This window comes from Culex quinquefasciatus, chromosome 2, assembly GCF_015732765.1.
Source record: "Culex quinquefasciatus strain JHB chromosome 2, VPISU_Cqui_1.0_pri_paternal, whole genome shotgun sequence".
Classification (NCBI taxonomy): Eukaryota; Metazoa; Arthropoda; class Insecta; order Diptera; family Culicidae; genus Culex; species Culex quinquefasciatus.
The window spans coordinates 57956455-57982145 of NC_051862.1; the positions used below are offsets into that span (position 1 = coordinate 57956455).

Here is a 25691-nt window from a genome sequence, read left to right on the forward strand (position 1 = left end):
AGCATATTTTAGTTTTGTGGTGAGTTTGTTTGCGATTCACCACAACACAGTTGCGTTTGACAACTTGACATACGCATACCTACAAAAAAATATTATGAATTCTCACCACTACACACACATCGAACAAACGATAATGATGAATGGGATGACTTTAAAATTATGTTTGAAGGTCAATACACACTGTGCATAAAATTTAATCCACAAATAAACATTACAAATTGTTTCACCAACATTTGTAAATACAAACAACAAAAGAATGACAAATGCCCTTAAATATAAACAGTTTTAAACAAAAAACCCTAAAATTTTGTATGAAAATGGATACGATAAGATTTGCCCCTTTGTTTTTTTTGTCAACTAAGCAGTTAGTATACTCACCACCTCACTTTGTACGTTTTTGGCTACTCACCACTGTTAGTTAGTTCAGCAGTTTTAAGTTTTGTTTACAACTTTAAACAAATATTAGTGCTTGTCCACTGCCAACATAAGATTTGTCACCACAAACTGTCTTCCAGAGCTACTCCCCAGAAAAAAAATGTACTTGCCTGCTTTTTTGTAACTTTTCGAAAAACATAAAATTCACTCACTCACTCAAGAAAATGAACCGAGATCGCGCCTCACACTTTTTCCGCCCCAAAACAAAAACAAAAAAAAAAGTTTTACTAATTGATGTCTCTTTTTCTTTCCGCTTTTCTTCTCTCGTTTTGCTCGCGTTTTTTGCTCTTCTTCGAAAATTCAAAAAACCAAAAAACCAAATGAAATCCAATCAAAACAAAACAAAAAAAAAATGTGCCCCAAAACTACCACAAACGCGCGCGCACTCACCACGCCAAATTGTGCCTACCCCTCCCCACCTGACCTCCCCCCCTCGATGATGAACGATGATGATGTTCGCAAAATGTGAATGTGGTGGTGGTTTTTTGGTGGTGTTGGTGGTGAAGAAGCCGCCGGCAAGGACGCCTGCAATGGACGCGCCCCGCTGCTGCACGATCCAACAATCTACGGGGGACGGCCCACTCCTTACAGTGAGTATTTCTTTCTTGACTCTTGATTTTTGTTTTTTGGTTTTGTTTTTCGTTTTTTCTTCTGTTTGTTTTCCACTAGTTGCTCTCTCTCTCCAAATTGGTACTAATTGGTTTTTTTTAAAGTGCTTTTTGAAACCGGGGTTAAATGTTTAATCAAAATTTGCGTGCAAAATTTAGTTTAGGAAATCTGACTGTAAGGAGTATCCGATCAATATTGATTCAGTTTGTAGAAAAATCGATTTGCTTTCGATAATGTGGAGTAATTTGTCTTTTCACGTGCCGTCCATAAACTGCGAATCTATTTCGAGAGGTGAGAAATTTTTGAAGACCATGATCGAATTTATCGTTTCTAGCTCATGAAGGATGGTGTGCCAAAATAAAGTGGGCTATCTGATAAAGTCATTTATGGATAACCCCTCACAAAATGTATTTTTTCAATGGAAGGTGGGTTCACGCTTAAAGAAAAAAAAAATGCAAACCACGTAATTTAAGGACGATCCCTAAAGACTACCTTATTGAATTCGTTTAAAATAAAGTTTTGTTTATGAATAATATCTTTACGTTATGGAATGACATATTCTTATAGTAGTTTATGCAACAAGTAGCAAAAAGAGGATTTTTTCAGCACGAGTCGTACATTTATTCAACGAGGTTAACCGAGTTTGATAATTACGAAGAGTGCTGAAAAAATCAAGTTTTGCAACGAGTTCCATACAACATTTTTTGCAATTCCAAAAAACACACACTGAGTGAAATTTTCATGTATTTTGTCAATAAATCGTTTAAATTTAAAAAATGTTGAAAAGTGTTACTTTTCAAAACAAGTGCTGAAAAGTTCAACTTTTTAGCACTCATTTGAGTGCTGAAAAGTAGAACTTTTCAGCATTTATTTTGAAAAGTGTTGCTATTCGATTCTGTTATTTCTGGTAAAGATAGGTATGCTTTTTCGTCGTTCAAGTATGACAGGAAAACTAAGTAGTTTCACGACGGAATTGCAAAAAAATCTTTTCTGTTGCCATTTTTTTTTATTTAGAGTTTTGAAAAGAATTCATTCAATGATTACGTAACGTTCTAGACCTTTGCATAAATTACAGACTTTTTTTACAGTACAGTCCATTCTCGATCATCTGAAACTTGTCATGATGGGCGATACTGTAAATATACGGTGCTGATAATTTAAAGGTTATGAGATCGATTCCTGCGATTAAAATTTTTGTTTTTGTTACGAATATTTTTTTGTTTTGTTTGAGGACATTTTTTTAATTTTTTTAACTTCTTGATTTTCATGTTTTGCATTAAAATTGATACACTATGTTCACTTTTTTCATTTGTATTTTTTTCAGTGTATTGAGTTCTCTGACATCGTCTTTGTCCCTTGTTTTCTAATATTTTATTTTATATTAATGATTCCTTAAAGCTGGTCATTATGACAGATTGGACTCTCCCTGTCAGAAAACTAGCAAATACCTCAATCTGCCAAAATTTTAGCTGCTGTTACAAACCTGTACTCAAAAGCACGCACACACAATCAGTTGAAACCCAGGTGAAACCAAGAAGTTAGGGCGGGGGCAGTCAACCGTGCAAATGATGATATTTTGGGACAGCACCAGCCCAACTATGCCAAACATGTTCATTGAGAATTCTGAAGAAGAGAGGGGACGGGGGGTGACAACGCACCAAAAAGGTGATCCTGAATGGCTGTGTGTAAGGGTGGAATTCGCAATCAACTCGTTTGTGTGTGTCTGTGTGTGTGTGTTTTTGTAGATGTGTGGTATTTCCAAGAAGGATGAAAGCAACTTAAATTGCTATTTTCGCTTGAGAAGTGATGTGTGAGTGTGGTTTAGTGTGTTTTTGTTGGTTTGTTTTTCCGTGCTGGCGAGAGTAATTTAAGACAGAACTTTGTTAGGCAAAATGTTCGGCTTGATTGTTGGTTTTCAAGCGAGTTTTCCGAATTGATTTTGTTTGTGTAATGATTCGTAATCGAACCCCACATCACCCGTCAATGCCCGGTTTTGCGTTCAACCGGCAATTCTGAACAGGCTCGTCTTAATCGCAGCCAAAACTTTCAAATCACATGCAAATCCACCCCTTTTCACTCCGTTACGAGAGGCACATTAGAAGCTTCAGTGTACCCAGCTTTTCCCCCTAAAAGTTATGAATATTCATCACTGGCACGACACACCCATTCCCCCCAGAAGAAGATTATCCTTTTCCACCGGAAGTTGCCGGAACGACGCTTTAAATGAAAATTACAGCCTGTCGAAAGTTAAACGCTTCTGATAGCATTCCTAAGCCGGGATGTCCCATTATGCATACATAACTAGCTCGGTCACCGACTAGTGGTGGTCGCCTTATAGTTTTTGATCTTTCTTTCGAGAAAACTTTCCAATTGATACTCGGTGAAGCGTAGATAAGCTGGAGAGCTAATATCATACGTCAGACTGCATATGGGGCCGGAAGTTGAATCCGCTGGAGTGTGGCAAATTCCAGGGTATGCTGTCTGGAGGAACTGATTAACTGACAAGCTATGAAGTTTCAATCGGCAAAGTAAATCTTGACTTTGCAGTGTTGAATTGCTGGTCAAGAATTCAGTCCTTTTATGGTGGGTCAATGTGCCACCCGAGTAACAATGTCAATTTTGAACATGTTGGACCCTTTGTTTGGCATTGTAGCTTGGGTGGCACATCGTCGGATAATTTTCTTCGCGGCTTTCAAGTTTTTCAAGAAAATGAGCCACAAACTTCATCCCTTTCAACCCTTGCATGGTTCAACTTTCCGGAAATCTCCGGAAGTTTAAACAGCAGTTTTTTTCCTCCATCAGAAATCTCTGCCCCCCGGGGGAACAGCTCAATCCGTGTGTGAGTGTGCGCGCTGCTTCCTGGAGCTGAAAGCCATACACTAATTAGATTAGCTGCGGTCAGAGTGCATCCGAGCGGGATATTGGGGAAGGCTCTCTGCTTGAAACCCCGCCCCTCATTCACCACTAGCGCGCTAATGGCGATTTCATCGATGAATAATTAAAAGGGTCTAATGAAACGTGAAACACTCGTACGGAGTTCACGCTGGATGCACGGGCTGATTTTTGAGTGGATGTGGAGTTCTGTTAGGACGAGTTCTTTTTAAGTAGGTAGTGAGAAACTAATTAATTTCTAATCATTTTAAATATATTGATTGAACAAAACGTCTTGAAAAAACATGACTTGCTCCACGATAAGTTTTTGATAATTTAAGCCATTTCTGGCAAATTCGAATAAACAAACAAAACAATAAAATTAGTCTCAAGGTATTAAAGTTCAGCAGAAAACTTTTTCCTAAGATCATCATTACTTTATCCAAAGTTTATTGCAATAATACCTACTTTAATACCCGATCGACCTCCCACAAATAAAAAGTCTACAAACAACTGAAATAATCATAAAATCGAGCAAAAAAGCCAGCCCAACAGATGGCGAGACTTCTTTGCAAATTTGGGAATATGATAATGACTTTTTGCGTTGTTTTGTTTTTCTTTTTTCTCCTAGCTTGATCTCACATTTGTAAATATTGCTGCTGCATTCCTTGTTAGCGCTACGGCGGCGGCTGGCATCAGAGATTCTAATTTTTATCGCACCCCGAAATTGGTCCGCGGGGAAAAATAAACACTTTTGGTTTCTACTTAGAAAATTAAGTTGCGAAACGAGGATGGGAGAGGAGGAAATTTATATTTATTACCGGGTCGCCACCATTCGCGCACGTAGTTTTAATGCGCAAAAGTACAGCAAATTAAGTTCTTTGCAGTGATTAGAGTCTGGGCCCCCGTAATGAGTGGCCAACGATATTTATTGGTGGGGAGAGGAGGCCATTAGGATTTTTTTTTCACTTTACTTTCACTTGCTTTCAGGGCTCGCGTTGAAGGTTGGGCTTGGTTTAAAGATGTTTAAATTTAAGGTTTGTTTAAATTGTCTGTGGCCTGACCTAGTTAAAGTTCTTTGTTTAGATTAAAGTGCTGAAATCTAGAATAAACTAATCTCAAGACCAATTGAATTGCCCATTGAATTAAACTCATTTAAGTCACTAGATGGAATTCAGGCAATATTGCTCACTATGTAGATTTGATGATGCATAGTGAAAAAAACGAAATTATGGAAATTTAGACATTCCAATTAGACAGCAGAATCTTGAATAATTCTGAATAAAAAATATGCAAGGTCTTGGAAAGGAGTGGAAAGTTAAGGCATCTTTGGAGAAAGTTCGAAGACGCTTAACCCCGCCTTTAGACGGGCTTCAATCTGAAAAATCGCCAAAAATCAATTTTTCATCAAATTGGAACGAAGAACTCTTAAAATTTTTGAAAATTTTAGGGTTGGAAGTTTGACTTGTTTTATGTGACTTTGCCAGTGTTTTTATAAGTGTCATTTTTTAGGGGTCAGCTTTGGCTGTGTTTTCTACTAACATTTCCTATATTTGAAGTAAAAATAAGTATGCAGTAATTTTTGTAGTGTCCCAGCCTATGCCTCTACGCATTTTTTCCATTTAAATGATAATAATGGCGTGTTATAGCAGAAAATGTGAAAAACAATTAAAAAAATTAAAAACTGACTGTAAAAACATGAAAAAAGATAGGCAAAATGTAATGATAGTAGGTGGTAGAATAGGCCAAATACTACCAAAAACAAAAATAAGCTAAACAAGATAAATGCAAATTTTTAATACTAAAAATAAAACAAGAAAAATAAAAAACAAGAGAAATGAAGTTTTTCGTAGGCACAAAATTGCTCAAAATGACCTCCTGAACACGGGAAAAATAAAAAAATGGACAGTAGGGGGTTAAATACTCTCAATAATTTCTACGAATTTTGTAAATTTTTGAAGTCCAAAAATCTAAGAACTGTTAAAGGATTTTGGAGACTCTAAAAAATCATTAAAATTTGAAAAAAAAACTCTAAGAATTCCTAACTCCTTAGAAAACCGTGGAGATTCTTTTGAAATTTGTAGATTTTGGAAGACATCTTAAAACATTTGGAGAATTTGGAGACTTTTGAAAATCTCTCTGAATTTTGTGGAATTTTGGCATCAAAATGTGCAAGATAATTAGAAAATTTTGGAATCTCTTGAAGATTCTAATGAATTTTTCAGACTTTTGAAGTCCAAGCTTCCTTAGCCTCTTAAAAAATCTTGGAGGCTTTTAAAGATGCCTAAGAATTTTGTAGACTTTTAAATACAAGAAAATCTTGGCGACTCCAAATAATTCCTTAGAATTTTGAAGACTTTAAAGTACCGAAGAATCCAAAACCACTTGAGCAATCTTGGAAAATCGTCCGGATTCCGTAGATTTTTGTAGACTTTAGAAGAATAAGAATTCAAAAGCACCTCCAGAATTTTTGACTTTTTTTTAACCATTCCTAAGAATTTTGTATTGACTTTTGACAATTTCTTAGATTTTTGTAGCCTTTTGATATTCAAGTTTGCTGTAGAATCTTGGGGACTGTTGAAGATTCCAATGGATTTTACAAACTTTAGAAATTTAGGCATCCTTGGCCTCTAAAAAATCTTTGGAGACTTTTAAAGATTTCTCAGAATTTCGTAGGCTTTGAAAGACCCAAGAATCCAAATCCACTTAAGCATTCTTAGAGAACCTTAAAGATTTATATGATTTTTTAGATTTTTGAAGACCGAGAAAGAATTTTTGCGAATTTTAATGATTCTTCTGAGTTTTGTATACTTTTGAAGACCACCTCGAACAATTGGAGAGTTTTGGAGAAATTTAAAAAATTTCTTGGGATTTTGCAGATTTTTGGCATTTAAGTATGCTAGACAATTTGAAGAAACTGGATGACTCTTAAAGAAGGTTACTTCGAGTTTTACATAATTTTGTTGCCAATTTAAACATATTGGAGGCTTTTAATTATTCCTTAGAAAATTGTAGACTTCAAAAGACCTAAGAATCCGGAACCTCTGTTTTGAATCTTTAAGAAATTCTTTGATCCTCTAAAATATTCCTGTGAAATCAGTAGAGTTTTTGGAATCAAATTCCATTAACAAACTTTTGAAGACCAAGCATTTTCAAGACTCTCAACGATTTCTAAACGTTTTGCAGTCATTTAAATATCAAGAATTATAAACCGCTGTGAGTATCTTGACAAACTTATAGGAAATTAGACGAGCTTTCCGGTAAAAATATTTTCGAGACTGAAAAATCAAGTTTGTTATATAGAAATTGCCAAAAACATCCAAAACCCTTTTTTCAACATTTTTATTTTTAAAACCGCTGTATCTTAACCCTTACAGTCCGAACGTCTGATGCGAGATACCGAAAAAACCTTAAAAATGCTGTATCTTTGGCCCCTTTTGACCAAATAAGTTCGTTCACCCCTCAAAAGAACCGGACAAATCTCTATTTTCAGAATCTACAATGAAATCCGGAATCGGTCACTTGGCCACGGAGATATTCCGGAACCTAGTGGGGTAGGTTTTTGTCCGGGTATGCAACCCAATCTACAAATTATGATTATTATCATAAATTCTTCAGAAAAACCATCCCAATTTGCTCCAAGACCTGTTCTGGACATATTAGGCAAATTTCTTTGATCCCGGACCTACGGATATGAATTGGCCACCCTTCCGGAACCGACTACACAGGAACGGATGTCGAATTCTTCATCAAGTCTAATATGGCTTCCGACAAGTCAAACAACACTGATTTTTGCTCAGGAACTCAAATTGGACATCCTCATTACGATCTGGTGCCATTTGGCCACCCTGCCACCAACCCGGAATATCCGTAACATGGTTCCGGTGGACCAATTACGGTAATTTCACAAGTACACTTTTCGACGTGTCAAACAACACTGATTTTGACTCAGGAACTCAAATTTGACATCCTCATTACGATCTGGTGCCATTTGGCCACCCTGCCACCAACCCGGAATATCCGTAACATGGTTCCGGTGGACCAATTACGGTAATTTCACAAGTACACTTTCCGACAAGTCAAACAACACTGATTTTGGCTCAGAAACTCAAATTTGACATCCTCAGTACGATCTGGTGCCATTTGGCCACCCTGCCACCAACCCGGAATATCCGTAACATGGTTCCGGTGGACCAATTACGGTAATTTCACAAGTACACTTTTCGACGTGTCAAACAACACTGATTTTGACTCAGGAACTCAAATTTGACATTCTCATTACGATCTGGTGCCATTTGGCCACCCTGCCACCAACCCGGAATATCCGTAACATGGTTCCGGTGGACCAATTACGGTAATTTCACAAGTACACTTTCCGACATGTCAAACAACACTGATTTTGGCTCAGAAACTCAAATTTGACATCTTCAGTACGATCTGGTGCCATTTGGCCACCCTGCCACCAACCCGGAATATCCGTAACATGGTTCCGGTGGACCAATTACGGTAATTTCACAAGTACACTTTCCGACGTGTCAAACAACACTCATTTTGACTCAGGAACTCAAATTTGACATCCTCATTACGATCTGGTGCCATTTGGCCACCCTGCCACCAACCCGGAATATCCGTAACAAGGTTCCGATGGACCAATTTCGGTAATTTCACAAGTACACTTTCCGACATGTCAAACAACACTGATGTTGGCTCAGGAATTCATATTTGACATCCTCATTACGATCTGGTGCCATTTGGCCACCCTGCCACCAACCCGGAATATCCGTAACATGGTTCTGATGGACCAATTTCGGTAATTTCACAAGTACACTTTCCGACATGTCAAACAACACTGATGTTGGCTCAGGAATTCATATTGGACATCCTCATTACGATCTGGTGCCATTTGGCCACCCTGCCACCAACCCGGAATATCCGTAACAAGGTTCCGATGGACCAATTTCGGTAATTTCACAAGTACACTTTCCGACATGTCAAACAACACTGATGTTGGCTCAGGAATTCATATTTGACATCCTCATTACGATCTGGTGCCATTTGGCCACCCTGCCACCAACCCGGAATATCCGTAACATGGTTCTGATGGACCAATTTCGGTAATTTCACAAGTACACTTTCCGACATGTCAAACAACACTGATTTTTGATCAGAATCTCAAATTTGGCATCCTCATTACGATCTGGTGCCATTTGGCCACCCTGCCACCAACCCGGAATATCCGTAACAAGGTTCCGATGGACCAATTTCGGTAATTTCACAAGTACACTTTCCGACATGTCAAACAACACTGATGTTGGCTCAGGAATTCATATTTGACATCCTCATTACGATCTGGTGCCATTTGGCCACCCTGCCACCAACCCGGAATATCCGTAACATGGTTCCGGTGGACCAATTACGGTAATTTCACAAGTACACTTTCCGACATGTCAAACAACACTGATTTTTGATCAGAATCTCAAATTTGGCATCCTCATTACGATCTGGTGCCATTTGGCCACCCTGCCACCAACCCGGAATATCCGTAACAAGGTTCCGATGGACCAATTTCGGTAATTTCACAAGTACACTTTCCGACATGTCAAACAACACTGATGTTGGCTCAGGAATTCATATTTGACATCCTCATTACGATCTGGTGCCATTTGGCCACCCTGCCACCAACCCGGAATATCCGTAACATGGTTCCGGTGGACCAATTTCGGTAATTTCACAAGTACACTTTCCGACATGTCAAACAACACTGATTTTTGATCAGAATCTCAAATTTGGCATCCTCATTACGATCTGGTGCCATTTGGCCACCCTGCCACCAACCCGGAATATCCGTAACAAGGTTCCGATGGACCAATTTCGGTAATTTCACAAGTACACTTTCCGACATGTCAAACAACACTGATGTTGGCTCAGGAATTCATATTTGACATCCTCATTACGATCTGGTGCCATTTGGCCACCCTGCCACCAACCCGGAATATCCGTAACATGGTTCCGATGGACCAATTACGGTAATTTCACAAGTACACTTTCCGACATGTCAAACAACACTGATTTTTGATCAGAATCTCAAATTGGACATCCTCATTACGATCTGGTGCCATTTGGCCACCCTGCCACCAACCCGGAATATCCGTAACATGGTTCTGATGGACCAATTTCGGTAATTTCACAAGTACACTTTCCGACATGTCAAACAACACTGATTTTTGATCAGAATCTCAAATTTGGCATCCTCATTACGATCTGGTGCCATTTGGCCACCCTGCCACCAACCCGGAATATCCGTAACATGGTTCTGATGGACCAATTTCGGTAATTTCACAAGTACACTTTCCGACATGTCAAACAACACTGATGTTGGCTCAGGAATTCATATTGGACATCCTCATTACGATCTGGTGCCATTTGGTCACCCTGCCACCAACCCGGAATATCCGTAACAAGGTTCCGATGGACCAATTTCGGTAATTTCACAAGTACACTTTCCGACATGTCAAACAACACTGATGTTGGCTCAGGAATTCATATTTGACATCCTCATTACGATCTGGTGCCATTTGGCCACCCTGCCACCAACCCGGAATATCCGTAACATGGTTCTGATGGACCAATTTCGGTAATTTCACAAGTACACTTTCCGACATGTCAAACAACACTGATTTTTGATCAGAATCTCAAATTTGGCATCCTCATTACGATCTGGTGCCATTTGCCACCCTGCCACCAACCCGGAATATCCGTAACAAGGTTCCGATGGACCAATTTCGGTAATTTCACAAGTACACTTTCCGACATGTCAAACAACACTGATGTTGGCTCAGGAATTCATATTTGACATCCTCATTACGATCTGGTGCCATTTGCCACCAACCCGGAATATCCGTAACATGGTTCCGGTGGACCAATTTCGGTAATTTCACAAGTACACTTTCCGACATGTCAAACAACACTGATTTTTGATCAGAATCTCAAATTGGACATCGTCATTACGATCTGGTGCCATTTGGCCACCCTGCCACCAACCCGGAATATCCGTAACAAGGTTCCGATGGACCAATTTCGGTAATTTCACAAGTACACTTTCCGACATGTCAAACAACACTGATGTTGGCTCAGGAATTCATATTTGACATCCTCATTACGATCTGGTGCCATTTGGCCTGCCACCAACCGGAATATCCGTAACATGGTTCCGATGGACCAATTACGGTAATTTCAAGTACACTTTCCGACATGTCAAACAACACTGATTTTGATCAGAATCTCAAATTGGACATCCTCATTACGATCTGGTGCCATTTGGCCACCCTGCCACCAACCCGGAATATCCGTAACATGGTTCTGATGGACCAATTTCGGTAATTTCACAAGTACACTTTCCGACATGTCAAACAACACTGATTTTTGATCAGAATCTCAAATTTGGCATCCTCATTACGATCTGGTGCCATTTGGCCACCCTGCCACCAACCCGGAATATCCGTAACATGGTTCTGATGGACCAATTTCGGTAATTGGCACCAGATCGTAATGAGGATGTCAAATATGAATTCCTGAGCCAAAATCAGTGTTGTTTGACTTATCGGAAAGTACACTTGTGAAATTACCAAAATCAGTGTTACAAAATCAGTGTTGTTTGACATGTCGGAAAGTGTACTTGTGAAATTACCGTAATTGGTCCACCGGAACCATGTTACGGATATTCCGGGTTGGTGGCAGGGTGGCCAAATGGCACCAGATCGTAATGAGGATGTCAAATTTGAGTTCCTGAGTCAAAATGAGTGTTGTTTGACACGTCGGAAAGTGTACTTGTGAAATTACCGTAATTGGTCCACCGGAACCATGTTACGGATATTCCGGGTTGGTGGCAGGGTGGCCAAATGGCACCAGATCGTACTGAAGATGTCAAATTTGAGTTTCTGAGCCAAAATCAGTGTTGTTTGACATGTCGGAAAGTGTACTTGTGAAATTACCGTAATTGGTCCACCGGAACCATGTTACGGATATTCCGGGTTGGTGGCAGGGTGGCCAAATGGCACCAGATCGTAATGAGGATGTCAAATTTGAGTTCCTGAGTCAAAATGAGTGTTGTTTGACACGTCGGAAAGTGTACTTGTGAAATTACCGTAATTGGTCCACCGGAACCATGTTACGGATATTCCGGGTTGGTGGCAGGGTGGCCAAATGGCACCAGATCGTACTGAAGATGTCAAATTTGAGTTTCTGAGCCAAAATCAGTGTTGTTTGACATGTCGGAAAGTGTACTTGTGAAATTACCGTAATTGGTCCACCGGAACCATGTTACGGATATTCCGGGTTGGTGGCAGGGTACAAATGGCACCAGATCGTAATGAGGATGTCAAATTTGAGTTCCTGAGTCAAAATCAGTGTTGTTTGACACGTCGGAAAGTGTACTTGTGAAATTACCGTAATTGGTCCACCGGAACCATGTTACGGATATTCCGGGTTGGTGGCAGGGTGGCCAAATGGCACCAGATCGTAATGAGGATGCCAAATTTGAGATTCTGATCAAAAATCAGTGTTGTTTGACTTGTCGGAAGCCATATTAGACTTGATGAAGAATTCGACATCCGTTCCTGTGTAGTCGGTTCCGGAAGGGTGGCCAATTCATATCCGTAGGTCCGGGATCAAAGAAATTTGCCTAATATGTCCAGAACAGGTCTTGGAGCAAATTGGGATGGTTTTTCTGAAGAATTTATGATAATAATCATAATTTGTAGATTGGGTTGCATACCCGGACAAAAACCTACCCCACTAGGTTCCGGAATATCTCCGTGGCCAAGTGACCGATTCCGGATTTCATTGTAGATTCTGAAAATAGAGATTTGTCCGGTTCTTTTGAGGGGTGAACGAACTTATTTGGTCAAAAGGGGCCAAAGATACAGCATTTTTAAGGTTTTTTCGGTATCTCGCATCAGACGTTCGGACTGTAAGGGTTAACAAGGGTTGAACATAGTACAATGGTCAATATGGAGACGTTTTTGTAAAATTGTCTAGGGAATCGATTACCACTATCGGTTTTTTTTTATTTTGACGTTAGGCCACTTAAAAAAAACAGTGCTGATAAATGATTTATGTATTTTTTACTAGAGACATACCATCCTGCATTTCTCATGAGTCTTTTTTATAACATCTTAGGCTATTTTGAACTAAAAAATCGTGAAATCACCTTTAAATTTAACTTTTAAACTTAAAAAATTGTGTATTTTTTTCAGATGGCCCGTCCAATTTCCTACAAGTTTGTCTTTGATTACTTTTTGATACGGCTTCGAAACACAGTAATTTTAAATTACAAAATACAAAAATACAGTCGACTTTCTAGCTGCCAATCTTCTCGATATCAATATTGCTCAAGCTGTCAATATTTTTTTCAGTCCCTTCAAATAGATTGCTTTGATTTTTCTTTCTACATTTTGATAACTCCCGCTCTCGACGGTCCCTTCAATATCGACAACGAGAGAGTCCACTGTAATTAAATAGCTTACGCCCGTCTCAAATGTCATTTTGAGCACAATTGGCAAAAATGGCTTATTCAGGCCTAAGATAACATGTCTAAATTTTTTTTATTGAAATCGGAGAGGGTCGGGTACTAAAGTACCAGAAAAATTCTTGATTTGTGTTGTAGCAATTAGTTATTTAAAGATGCTTAGAAGTTCTTAGAGTCTCTTTCGAAACTAAAGACACTTTTTAAACCAAACTTCTTTGTTCTCACCACATCTGCCAGAGCATATTTTATAGGAAACAGTACTAAACCCCAAACCAAACACAGCCGTTACAAGCAGATAGGCCAAATCAACGCATTTATTGACCATTTGTGCGCTTAAAACAGGTCGTAAATTTCTAAATAAACAAAATCACACGCACGCATCGGCAAACGGAATCCATAAATTACTGCGTCCCCTTGCCCCCAGACCCAGAACCCAGCTGACGAAGGTATTCGATCTTCTTCGGAGCGGATGGCCGTAGAACAGTTGTTGGGTTCTGTTTTGAAAATCCAAGTCACGTGGTGCGAGAAATCGCGTTGGATTTTTAAAGTGTACTAACACAGACCCCCACACCGTCGTACACCTAATTGTATATTCAATTGATTGACATTCATTGAGCACCGCCGCCTGTTGGCACACCGCAACCGGCACGTGGCCGGTCCTCACAATAAACAGACCGTTGGGCAGAAGTAAACAAATACCAGGCGCCGTCCAGATTGGCCACTTTGAAGTCACTGCTGGACGGTGTACAAGTTTTCCAAGCTGGCACCCCGGAACGGTTTCCGCTGCAGAATTTGGCTCAATTAAATCGTTCGGAACAGCGTCGTCAAGTGAACATCAAGTGGTTGCGAAGATGTTTTCATCTCTGAAGACGACTCCCCGTTACAAGTCGGTCTTTGGTGAGTGGGGGGCGAACTCAAAGCGGTTCAACCGCGCACAGATGTTGAGTTCCCCGCTCAACTCTCGAGGTAATCTAATCTAATTGAATTATAATTATTAATGCATTCGGAGTGCATTCGTCGGCTTGTGGAATGCAAAGCGCACCGGTAGCGCGACGTGTCGTCATGGCCGACCACACCAGATGGAGCTGGCGGTGTTTGTGCTCGAAATAATTTGCTAGACCGGTTCTGTCTTCATAAGTCGTGCGAGATTTATAGAGTTCTGCACCCAAAGGAGAGAAATGGCAGCAGAATCGTCTCTTTTTGCCGATTCCGCTTTGTGTCGCTGTTCTGCCGACCGTTCGTCGACAAGCAGCTTTGGCAAAGTGGTAAAGGCGCAGGTCGAACAGTCACAAGCAAGTGACGTGGGTTCAAATCCCGATACCGTCAAGCTTCTTTTCGCTGATTTCTTTGTTTGAGTGTCGCCAGATCAAACGTGTGTAGGCAGAACCTCTGAGCCCGCCCAAATCGAGATCTAATGCCGGATTACGTCTTGAAACAGTGGTGCGACCTGCTCCCGTGTCCAAGTTCCGACAACGACGTCAACAAGTGTACAGCAGAACTAACCGTTGTTGTTGCTGGTCCCAAACAAGATTGAGGGATTAGGCCTCAGCGAGGCCGGGGGCCCCCAACCTCGAGAGATAAATAATAATCTCGTTAATATCGGCCATTCCGGTGGCGACTCTCGTAGATTGGTCGCAAGGTCGGTCCGATGAAGTGTGGTCCAAATACGGAACATAGTGTGGCCGTTAGAGAGCGGGATTATGCCGCAGGTTGCATCGGCCGGGATTAGATGCTGACAGTAGCGATTCCGAGAGAGCTGGACGCGACGTATGAACACGATGCTCGGGATTAATGGGAGATCTTCGGGATTGAACCTTTTGGGAACTGGTGAACAAGTGCGCGCGGAAATGTCGCAATGGGGACAATCGATTGATTATTGCGACAGAATAATGCAAATCGATTTTGGAACAGGTTTAGGAATCGAAAGTAGAGCTTATATTGTTTGTTTTCAGAAATAATTTAGTGGTTAAGAGTTTGAGAAATTGTTTTAAGCAAGCTATTCTCTCAAATTCGATTTATAAGTTAACTAATCCTTTCACTACATTTCCTTCTTTCTTTTTCCGTTTCCCCCTTTGTATCATCAATAATGTTTTTAAGTACTAACATTTCTTAAACTAAGGAAAATATAATAATTCTCAATCAATAACAACATTTCTTCTATTTTTTTCTCGTTACAGGTAAGTCATCAAATTTGAACAAAAAAATGTCGGTGTGTAAGTAGACACAATTGATTAAATTCAAGGTTTTTCATCAACTACACAGTAAAAAAATCATGGTAATGTCACGTCTGAGAAGGGGTACATCTTTAATGTTAGAAAAAAATGTTTAAATTTAGGTACATTTGAAATTGTATAATTTTACCAATTTTATGATGTAATGTCACTTTTTCAGTTTAAATTGAGGTTCCACCTTCCAAATTTACACAATTGCTTACTGTGTACATTAAGGTGCCCAGAAAAAATTACCCCCTGCTCCACAAGCGGAAAACGTTTTTTTTTTTGTTATTTTAAGCATCTGTGCAAATTTTGAGCGAAATTGGATGAGATTAACCCACTAATACCCGAGCCTTTTTCATACAAAAATGACTTTTTCAAATCGCTAATAACTTTACAAAATCGAGTTTTACAGCTTTGGCATGTTCTACAAAATTGTAGAGCATAAAATATTCGTTAAGAATCTCACTTTTGGGAATACTTGGATGGAGGTAACGCACCGTGCAGACCAAAACGTAAGAAAAATGGCTTTTTCAAACTTTATTTTTGAGTATCAATGGGTAAATGTTGACCGATTTCGCTCATATTTGGCCCAGAGTCCTAAAATAGCTCAAGGATCAATATTCAGCTTGTGGAGCAAGGTTTTGAGAAAAAAATCCTATTTTTTAACAAAATTATTCAGACTTTAATAGAATTTTGCAAAAAAAATTAAAAATTGTCAAAGCTGAATTTTTGAGATCAACATAATGTAAAAAAAATACCTGCGTGAATCTAGTTTTGAAATAATCAAAGAATTGATTGTTATGAAAGAATATTAAATTCTTTAGTATATGTTCGAGTTCTACTTTTTTATATACAACTTTTAAAAGAACTGCTTATGCTTGAAAGAATGTAAAAACTCACAAAAATACTGGAAAACAATAAATTGATCTGTTGGAATGTAGAAATATGCTTGCATTTTAAAACTTCCCATAAAACTTTTCAAAGAATTACATGTTTGTTCATGTTTGAAAGAATAATAAAAAATAACTGAAACAAATTTGTTTTATATTAAATATTTTTAATTAATAGTAATACTAACGGATCTTTTTGAAATATTTGAAAAAAACTTAAAATTATTTATGGAGCTGTTCGTATATGAAAGAACAAAATATCTTACAATAAATTTACAGAAATAAAAAAGATTTTTTTAAGAAAAAATATAACATCCTTTCAATACGTTTGAATCTAGCTTTTCATGTTATTTAAAAAACTGCTTTTCATGTTATTTAATTGAACTGTCTTTGATTGAAAGAAAAAAAAATCCCAGACAAATTACAGAAAAATAATAATTTTTCAAGAATTTTCTTTTTGTTTCCAGAACTTTGTCATGAAACTTTTAGATAACTATTTTAAAGAATATTTCAAAAAGTGGAACTACTGGCATAAATATTACTTAAACTGTATTTCCTATTTTTTTTATCTCAGAAAACTTGTTTAGTAGCTGCTCACTTTTAAGGGTCTAAGGGTAAAATAATGTCAACATTGCTTATCAATTTTGTTGATATTTTTAAGCAAATTTTACAAAAAAATATGTAACTTAGTTTGCTTCTAATTTTTGAAAAAGTTGTCAAAATAAAAACACTTGTTATTGTTTTTTAGCACATCCTAAATAATTAGATTAAATTTTGCACAATTTTTCCTTAACTTGATCGATATACTCTTTTGGACGATAACTTTTTTACTCAAGTATTTTTCATATAGTTTAGTGTTGAATGAAAAAAATCAGCTATTGTAATAATGAGCACATTAGCTGAAAGTTAAGGGGTTACATACATGTAGAAAATTCAAAAATGAAAATTTAGAGTTGATTTACGGGTGCCACGATATCTCGAGACGGGATGGACCAAATTGGCTGAAATTTGGAGTGAAGACTATCAAGACATATCCCGTGTGCATGACAAAGCCCGATTTTGAAATTACGACTTTAAAAAAAAAAAAAAAACATAAAAATATTTTTATCTTTTTTTTTTAATTGAGTTCTTGAAAATTGGCCTTCGTCATGCACACAGGATCAGTTCAACGAGTCTTCACCAAAATTTTGAGCCGATTTGGTCAAAGCAGTGTTGAGATATCGTGGCACCCGTTTTTTGAAACTGCTAACTTAAAATAGCTCTATCTCGACAATGGTACATCCAAATGTCTTCATATTTATTTTGTTAAAAGATAAAAATGTACATTTTAATGCCCTGCAAAAAGATTTAAAAAAAGTTTAATTGTGTGCTCATACCAACCTCTGACATTTTTGACGATTTACATGTATGTAACCCCTTAATTATCTATACAAAATCGTATCAAAAGTGTACCTCGTCCGTTCGAGCTCATATTCGGGATTTAGGCTTAGTACAGTGCTGTTATATACGGCTAATACTCATATTTGAAGCTCTCTTTTATTTATGGTCACAAATTAATTTTTTTATGTCAAAATTCAAATGAAAAGGCGAAAATCTTTGACTTGAAAGAGGATATCTCCTAGTACGTTTTCCATCCCCTTTTAAAATTATTCAATTTTTTATCATTCCATTGATTCTCAAGCTGGACCGACTTCAAACTGACAAATTGATTTATCTGAGTCCAGCGCAGGATTTGAATCCTCCTCTTCCGGCAGTACCCGTTCAGACAGGTGTGCAACAGTTCCCGAACGCACACGGAGAAAAGCTTGGATCGTTTATCAAAACCCCGGGTACAGAAAAAGAAGTGCCCCAAGTTCACGTCGAATTTATCCCCGACATATCCAAAGTTTAAACCCCCTGTGAAAAAAGTCCCGGAAAAGCCAGATTTTCAGTTTTCCCCACCACACCCAGCAACGGAGGCGAAATTCTCCGAAGAAAGATAACTTTCGACATTCGACCGAGCAGAACAAATGAAGTGTGAGACTTTTACCGGGCTTTTGTGCTGCTCCACCGTCGGACCGGTTCCGGTTCCGTGGTCAGATCTCGAGGACTTGCCGGGGCCAAAGAGTAATGATAATAGATTTCTCCCAGGCCCACTCTTGATGATGGTGGGTTGTGGGTGGAGAATTGGAAAATTGAAACGAGAGAAGTCTCGTCCCACTTCCGGAAAATGGGGATGGAAAGGCAAGGAAAACCCGAGCTCTTGGGCAGCTGGTTTCTTTTTTTTTTGTGGGGGATCGATTCGGTGTCAATTATTTTTACGTGCGATTAAATTTTAAGGAAAGACCACCACATAACCAGAACCGGGACTTTTGGGAAAATGAGAAAATTGCAATGGCCAACTTGCAGAACCGCAACGACCACTTTGTAATCCCGGGAAATTGAATCCGTCCAAGTCTTGAGAAAGGCATGGGGAAGCCACAATCCCATCGGGTATCGTCAGCACACTCGGTGTAACAGTTACAGATGAAGTGATGTAAATTTCAGTTAGAGTTTAATCCTTGACGCGCACCGCGCAAGCTATGAAGAACATATTTTTGCTTGTCGAAAGCATGGTTGGAAAACAGACAGCTCTGGTGGATTACGTCGAAGAAGTAAAGTGGATGCTTCCAATGAGATCCGGACGGAGCGAGAGGTATTTGCCAGTAATGAAAATTTACTGCAAAGCGGTTTTGCGGGGGAGCTTTCTCCCCCCACCACGAACTGCAAAGAAAACGCTGGTATTTCTTCGTTACGGTGATTAAGGAGCCGGTGATAAATTGTACTCCGCCCTCTGGATTCCTGGAAAATTGTGTCGAGAAACGAATTTGGCCCAAAGCTTTCCAGAAGACATGACGTTCAAATCAACGTCAAACAGCGTCAAATTGTCAGCTCGTTGTACTGGACGAACATTCCCATTTTGTTTATTTTCCGCTTTTCCTTACGGGGGGCGATTACGACGACCAAATCCAAACAGTCACACCCAAGACAGACAGATGAAACGCATCTAGATGGACATTCCATTTCCTGTGAGAAGAAACAGAAACAGCAGCGGCAACAAAAAAAGTGTCGGAAGCTCTATCGATTTGTATGTGCGAGTGTCACCTCCGTAAATCCGAGATCAATCAAAATGTGAATTTCCAGCATAGCGGTGTCATTGGACACAGTGCCCTGGGGCGACGAAATATCGACCTGTGATAACATTTCGGATTAAGGAGGCTTTCACGTCTTGAGAAATGAACAACATCAGCCAATCCCATTTCCAGCACAGCAAAAAACATATTTTGGTTTCAAAATGTTGGATGAAATCTGCGTCCAAATTTTAAAAAAAATGCTGGGTTTACCAATATTTATCATAATTTTAGAGGAATAACCTCCTCGTGATAACATTTTGGGATGTTTTTTAAAAAGAATTTTGTGTCCCAAATTCAAATTTCGAGGTGAAGTTTTTTTTTGCAATTTTCTAATTACAAAACTAAAAAAATGGTTCAATTTACTGGCGATGATTATTTTTTAAAAGTAGGAAATATACGGTATTGCACATCATTGCAATATTTCATGTGAGAATGTGTACAGATCTTGCGTCAGAAAAACATTATTGAATAAAATGTAGTTTTTAAAACTTGACTGTTGTACATTAACATGTAATTTTACTTCATTTATGTATTAGAATCGGGATGATGTCAGCTATAATTACAGTCATTGCAACTATACTTACATACAATTTTCACAAAATACGTATTTTTCCTGTATTTATGAAATGTATTTTTTTCTCGAAAAAATCTCAAGATAATTGTTTTTGCAATATGGGTATCGGAAATTTTATATGGATAATGATCGGGATTCTTTCATACATTTCGGAAGTAATATTTTTTTTAAATTATTATTTTTTTCACAAAACTACGTGTTTTTGAAAAAGTACTTCAAATTTTAGATTTTACAATATGAATATCAAATGATCGGGATTTTTTTTTATAAATTTCGTAAATCATAACAATTTTTTTAAAAATACTAATAAATTTCACAAATGTACGCATATTTTAAAAAATGCTTGAACATTTCAGTATTTTACATTATGGGTCTCAAATGATCGGGATTTTTTCATACATCTTGAAAATAGAAACACATTTTTTGAAATACTCAAAATTTCTAAATCTACGTATTTTCGAAAAAAATCTCAAAATTCAGAATGTTAGGTTCAAAACCTGAAATTTGGAGCATTTTTTTTTTAATGTACGTAATTTTGTTTTTTAATAAATTTAAACCACTTTTGAAATATGTATAAGAGAAAATCCCGATCTTTTGACACCCATATTGTAAAAAACTGAAATTTTAATGTTTTTTTTTCGAAAATTCGTAGTTTTACGATTTCTTTTGTATTTTTCACAAATTGTTTTATTTTTTTAAATATGATAAATTCCGATCATTTGGTACCCATATTGTTACAACTGTAATTTTAAGTATTTTCTCGAAAATACATAGTTTTATGATTTCTTTTTATTTTCAAAAATTTGTTATTATTATTTTCGAAATGTATGAAAAATCCCGATCGTTTGATACCCATATTGTAAAAACTGTGAAAATTTCGAGTATTTTCATAAAAAAATTATTGTTTCGACATGTATGGAAAAATCCCGATCATTTGATACCCATATTGCAATGAAAATAATGTTGAGTATTTATTTAAAAACATTGTATTTTTAAAATACTGGAAAAATACGTATTTTGTGCATAGTTTCATGTAATTATAATTGCAATGGATAGCTGACATCATCCCGGTTCCAAAACACCCCCCCCCCCCTCCCCCCGTTCTTCCAAATTTCTCCGAAAAATCCCATGAAAACATAATAATAACTTTAAACAATCATTTTAAAAACTTGTTAAATTATCTGCTTTTTTAATAACATTAAGAAACTGTTTTTTGTATTTTTTATTAAATGCTTCAAGTTTTTTTTGTTACAGTTTTTTTCTGAAATGTAATGCAAAATTTTAAGGCAAATATTTGAATAATTTTGGATTGTTAAATCATTTTGTGATATTTTGCCTAGGGGGTCGCACATAAACTACTTGACGGTGAGAATTTCGATCCCGTCCTGCTCCTCATGTTTTTTTTTTTTGCCACGTAGTGATCAAAAGTGTTAACTTACAAGTTATCGTACCCAATAAATTAACAACTTACAAATAACGTAGTCAGCCGTGGACCCCCCTCCCCCATTGCTTTTCGTGGTCCCCCCTAAGTAGGCCACGTGGCTTATGCACGATCCCTAGTATCATTTTAAGCTTACAGGTTTTATAATGGTTTTAAAAACCCGCATACAACCTAAAAACAGAAAAAAGAAATTGATTGATCAAAATATCATTTTAAGACTAAAAAAAAAATAAGAAAAAGTAGAAGTTAAATGGCTTTTATAACTAGATTAAGGAATTCAATTAAAGAAAATTAATTAATTTGGGAATCAATTTGTTTTACTTTCAAAATTTTCCCTTTAATTTTTTCAACTGTGTCCAAGAGAAATGCCCAAAGATAAGATGGTTTCATACGGAGTTTTTACCCCTCCTCCTGTCCAGGGAATGTCATCCTTCCTAAACGTTTTTGGGGGGATCAACTATGATTAGAAATGGAACTCCCGAAGGAAGCTAGATGATCAGCCTGATTGGGTTTCAGGTAGAATTGGATCGAAATAAAATCGGTGTCGGCTTTGCCTGAGGATTTTTCTGAATTTTTGTTTGTTTAACAAACTTTTCGACAAATATTTATTCTCCGATTTCACGGTTCAATTACGCCCGTGTTTCCACGAAACCTTTGCGGTTTTTGGCAGCAGAGCCCATCCATGTCGCGGTTTCGATGTTCCCCCGCCGTGAAAAATGACGCTGCCATTAGTCACACGTCTCAATTATGCGAAATGTCTCGCAAAATTTTGCGCTGCGCAGCGAACCAAATATTTCCGGAATGTTAATTCGCACTCACGGGGCGCTGCTGATTAAATGCCCCTCCATTACTCATCGTGCATCGTGAATTGAGTTTCACACCCAGACCCAGGTCAGGAAAGCGGTAAAACTTTTCCAAATAACTCATACGCGCAGGTTGGGACTCGACTGTGTAATATCAATTAATACCGGGACTGCGGATTTCGTTGCACATCTGTAGATTTCTTTGGTGATAGAAGATTGGCTACAGGGAAGAGCGGAGGAACAAATTAGGTGGATGTCTTAATCCAATCGCTGACGCGGGTGCATTAATCACGACCTATTCCGGGACTTGTAAGCCGGTGGGATTGACCAGCTCAAAATTGTACGTGGAAGTATAAATAAACATATCTGGCATAAACCAGTTTCGAAGAGGTACAGCTCAAATGTTGTTCGGGATGATCTGTGACAGATTCAGCTTAAATTAATGGTAATAACACAGCTTTATGTTGCGTAACATGATCACAGACTGGTGCGAGCAATTGTCCAGCAATTTCATCCAAACAATTACTAATTTCCCTTCGCGTTGTACTCAAGCAAACTCTCGAGGAAATCAGAGTCGTAAAGTATCTTGCTAATGTTTTCTGCAACCTGCACTATGGTTTGCTTGGAAACCAAAACAAAGGCACACTCCATTACATCACCCCTTAACTAACTCAATGTTTAACCTGGGCCTGGGTTCGCAATCGCTTGCCGGCAGGGTAAACGAAAGAAATTGTCGTACCATGCGCATATTTTTCACGCCAACTCCGACATTGTGTCCTAACGATCATCTGGTACAAGACGCGTTTCTCACGATCTCACTGCACCGCACTGACTGCAACAACGCACACATCATGATCTCGTAGACCGCGCGCGCAAACATCTGGAGCTGTAAATCACTGCATTTTGCACCACCAGCCCGCGGACCAGTTACATAAACTGTGACTACGGTTTAATGGACTGTCGGACAGATCTTGCTCTCCGATGGTGGCAATATGGAGTTTGGAAATCGACTTGGTTTCGAACACCTTCAAATGGGGGCTATCAGCAGAACAGAATCTCAAACAGGTTGACAACCTCCCTTCTAACTTGAAATAACTTAAAACACTTTAAACTCTATCCCGCTAATGGTGGCAAATTTGCACAACTCGCTACAACTTTCGGTATCACTTTTCACCGGGTGTTGCTTCCGGCTTGCTGATTGATCTTCTTTCGATGCTGGCTGAGACACGTCCCAACTGACAGAGGCATTCGAGTCACACAGCTTCCTGTTTGTTCGTCTCAAACAAATCTGGCGAGATTCCCACCCGCCGTTCCGTGCCCGTGGAGTAGAGGTTGTGTCAGCTGGGAAAACTTTTTTCCGAGAAAGAAATGCCTTCAATCACACCCTGTTGCAAACTAATGGCAGATCTCAACTTTTCCACTAGAAAAATACAAAGTTTTACCATCATTCCCCACCCCGAATGTACCCCCAAATGGCCCATTACCGGGATATGCGGCCTCATCTCAAACGTTCAGCAGAGTAAACAGAGTAAAACTTTGTCCAGAGTAAATGTAACGTCTTTATCGCGTTACGCCCCCATGATTTTGACCAGCATCTTCGAGGTTCTTGGCAGCCCGTTTTTTTCCAATTCAATCGGCAAGTGTCCGTCGTACAACTTGCTAAGCACATCCGTGCTGAGTACCAGCCATCACAGGGGGAGCAGTAAACATTAAGCGATATTAGCGTGTGTGCGGCATAATGTTGGCAGTTCAGTACAGTACATTACGCCAACCATCTTAAGTATGGGGATCGTCTGGCTCAGGCTCAATGACTACGGTGGCAGCTTTTAAGGGTATTCACACTTTGCCCGAAGATGGAGGCGATGATGAGTCCTTTAAGTATAGCGGGTGGCACAGTGAAAACATCTGTAACAAGCTTTGAATGCAATGTTGCATGCAAGGTAGTTCCGCATTTTAAACTTACACTTTTCTCACTGTGCACCTCCAAACATTTCCCCCAACAATATGTTCGCGTGTGCCCGGAGACGGAGAGTAAAGTAATTGGACCGTTCTCGGCGGGAACGATTCCGTATCGATAACGTGATAACGAGCATCCGAAAATGGGTTGAACCTGAAAGGGTGATTCGTTCGCCAACGCTTTGCTTTGTGTCGCTTATCTCGTCTTCACAAGCAGGGTGTTTAGGGTGAAATATTGAGTCATTCTGAAGAAGTTTGTGCGCTTGGAGCTTGTAGCAAGAAATTGGAAAACGTTACTTGAGATTGATAAGTTATTCATGCATGAAGTTGATGAAGTTTGTTGAACAATTTCTGGCTTGCAGCATGTTCGACAACCAGATGTGTTTTTTTTAATTTTAAATTCACGTTGAGCGAGCCAACTTATCCAAACCTTGTTAAATTGTTAAACTGCACGAAATTTGACGGAACTAATTGATATTAAACAGTCGAATCCACCCTTTATTATAGATTTTTAAAAAATCTTGTTTTTACAAAAATTGATTCTTTTACTTTTTTATTGTCTTCGGGTGGCTACTTAGAATTTCAATTAGTTTGTTGTTAGGAACATTATTATTTTAAAAATGCAATTTTAAAAGTAAATTCGACCATGCACTTAATAAAATTTATGATAGTTTCCAAATCAGGGCACGTTCTCTTATGTTTCAGTTAAGGGATTTGATGTTTTCCATCAATTTTCATGTAACTGATGATCAAGGTGATATTTTTTTCAAATATAATATTGTATTTATGCCATGCAAATATTTTTTGAAAGTTTATTTCCCTCGAATCCAACTGAAAAAAAATTTGCCTTATTCAGTGAAAAAAGGAAAACATATCACCTTCCTGGGCAGACGGTAATGACAAAATTCATGCCATTTCAATAACAAATACTGTTAAAATAACACTCCTTAACAAAGGTTCGAAACATTTCGCTGTCTTCGGCAAAAATGTGTAATTTTTTGTTATTAACAACTTTTCAGAACATTGTAGGCCGCTAAAATGCTAACCTTTGAGTTATCACCTAAAAATCATGTTTGAAAAAATGGCGTATATCTTGTGTAGATCAAGAGCTTGGCATATTTTACAAACTTTCATAAACTTGCCTTCTCCTCAACATCTTTGCCGAAGTCACCAAAACTCTAAAACGTCACCGAACAAGGTTAGATTTTGATTGACACC

The 25691-nt window shown here is 38.4% G+C and overlaps 1 protein-coding gene across 14 annotated transcripts in view; it reads left to right on the forward strand.

The window, feature by feature from the left end:
* Positions 1-25691, forward strand: part of LOC6052855 (heterogeneous nuclear ribonucleoprotein L) — a 357965-nt gene that overhangs the window by 243175 nt on the left and 89099 nt on the right. For 9 of the 14 annotated variants that reach the window (XM_038253811.1, XM_038253810.1, XM_038253809.1 and 6 more), the window contains exon 7: positions 942-1025. The exons of 4 other annotated variants lie outside the window; for them this stretch is intronic. In XM_038253811.1, the coding sequence (XP_038109739.1) occupies positions 942-1025 (84 nt within the window). The remainder of the gene's footprint in view (positions 1-941; positions 1026-25691) is intronic. One more of the 14 variants, XM_038253815.1, reaches the window with a different exon arrangement.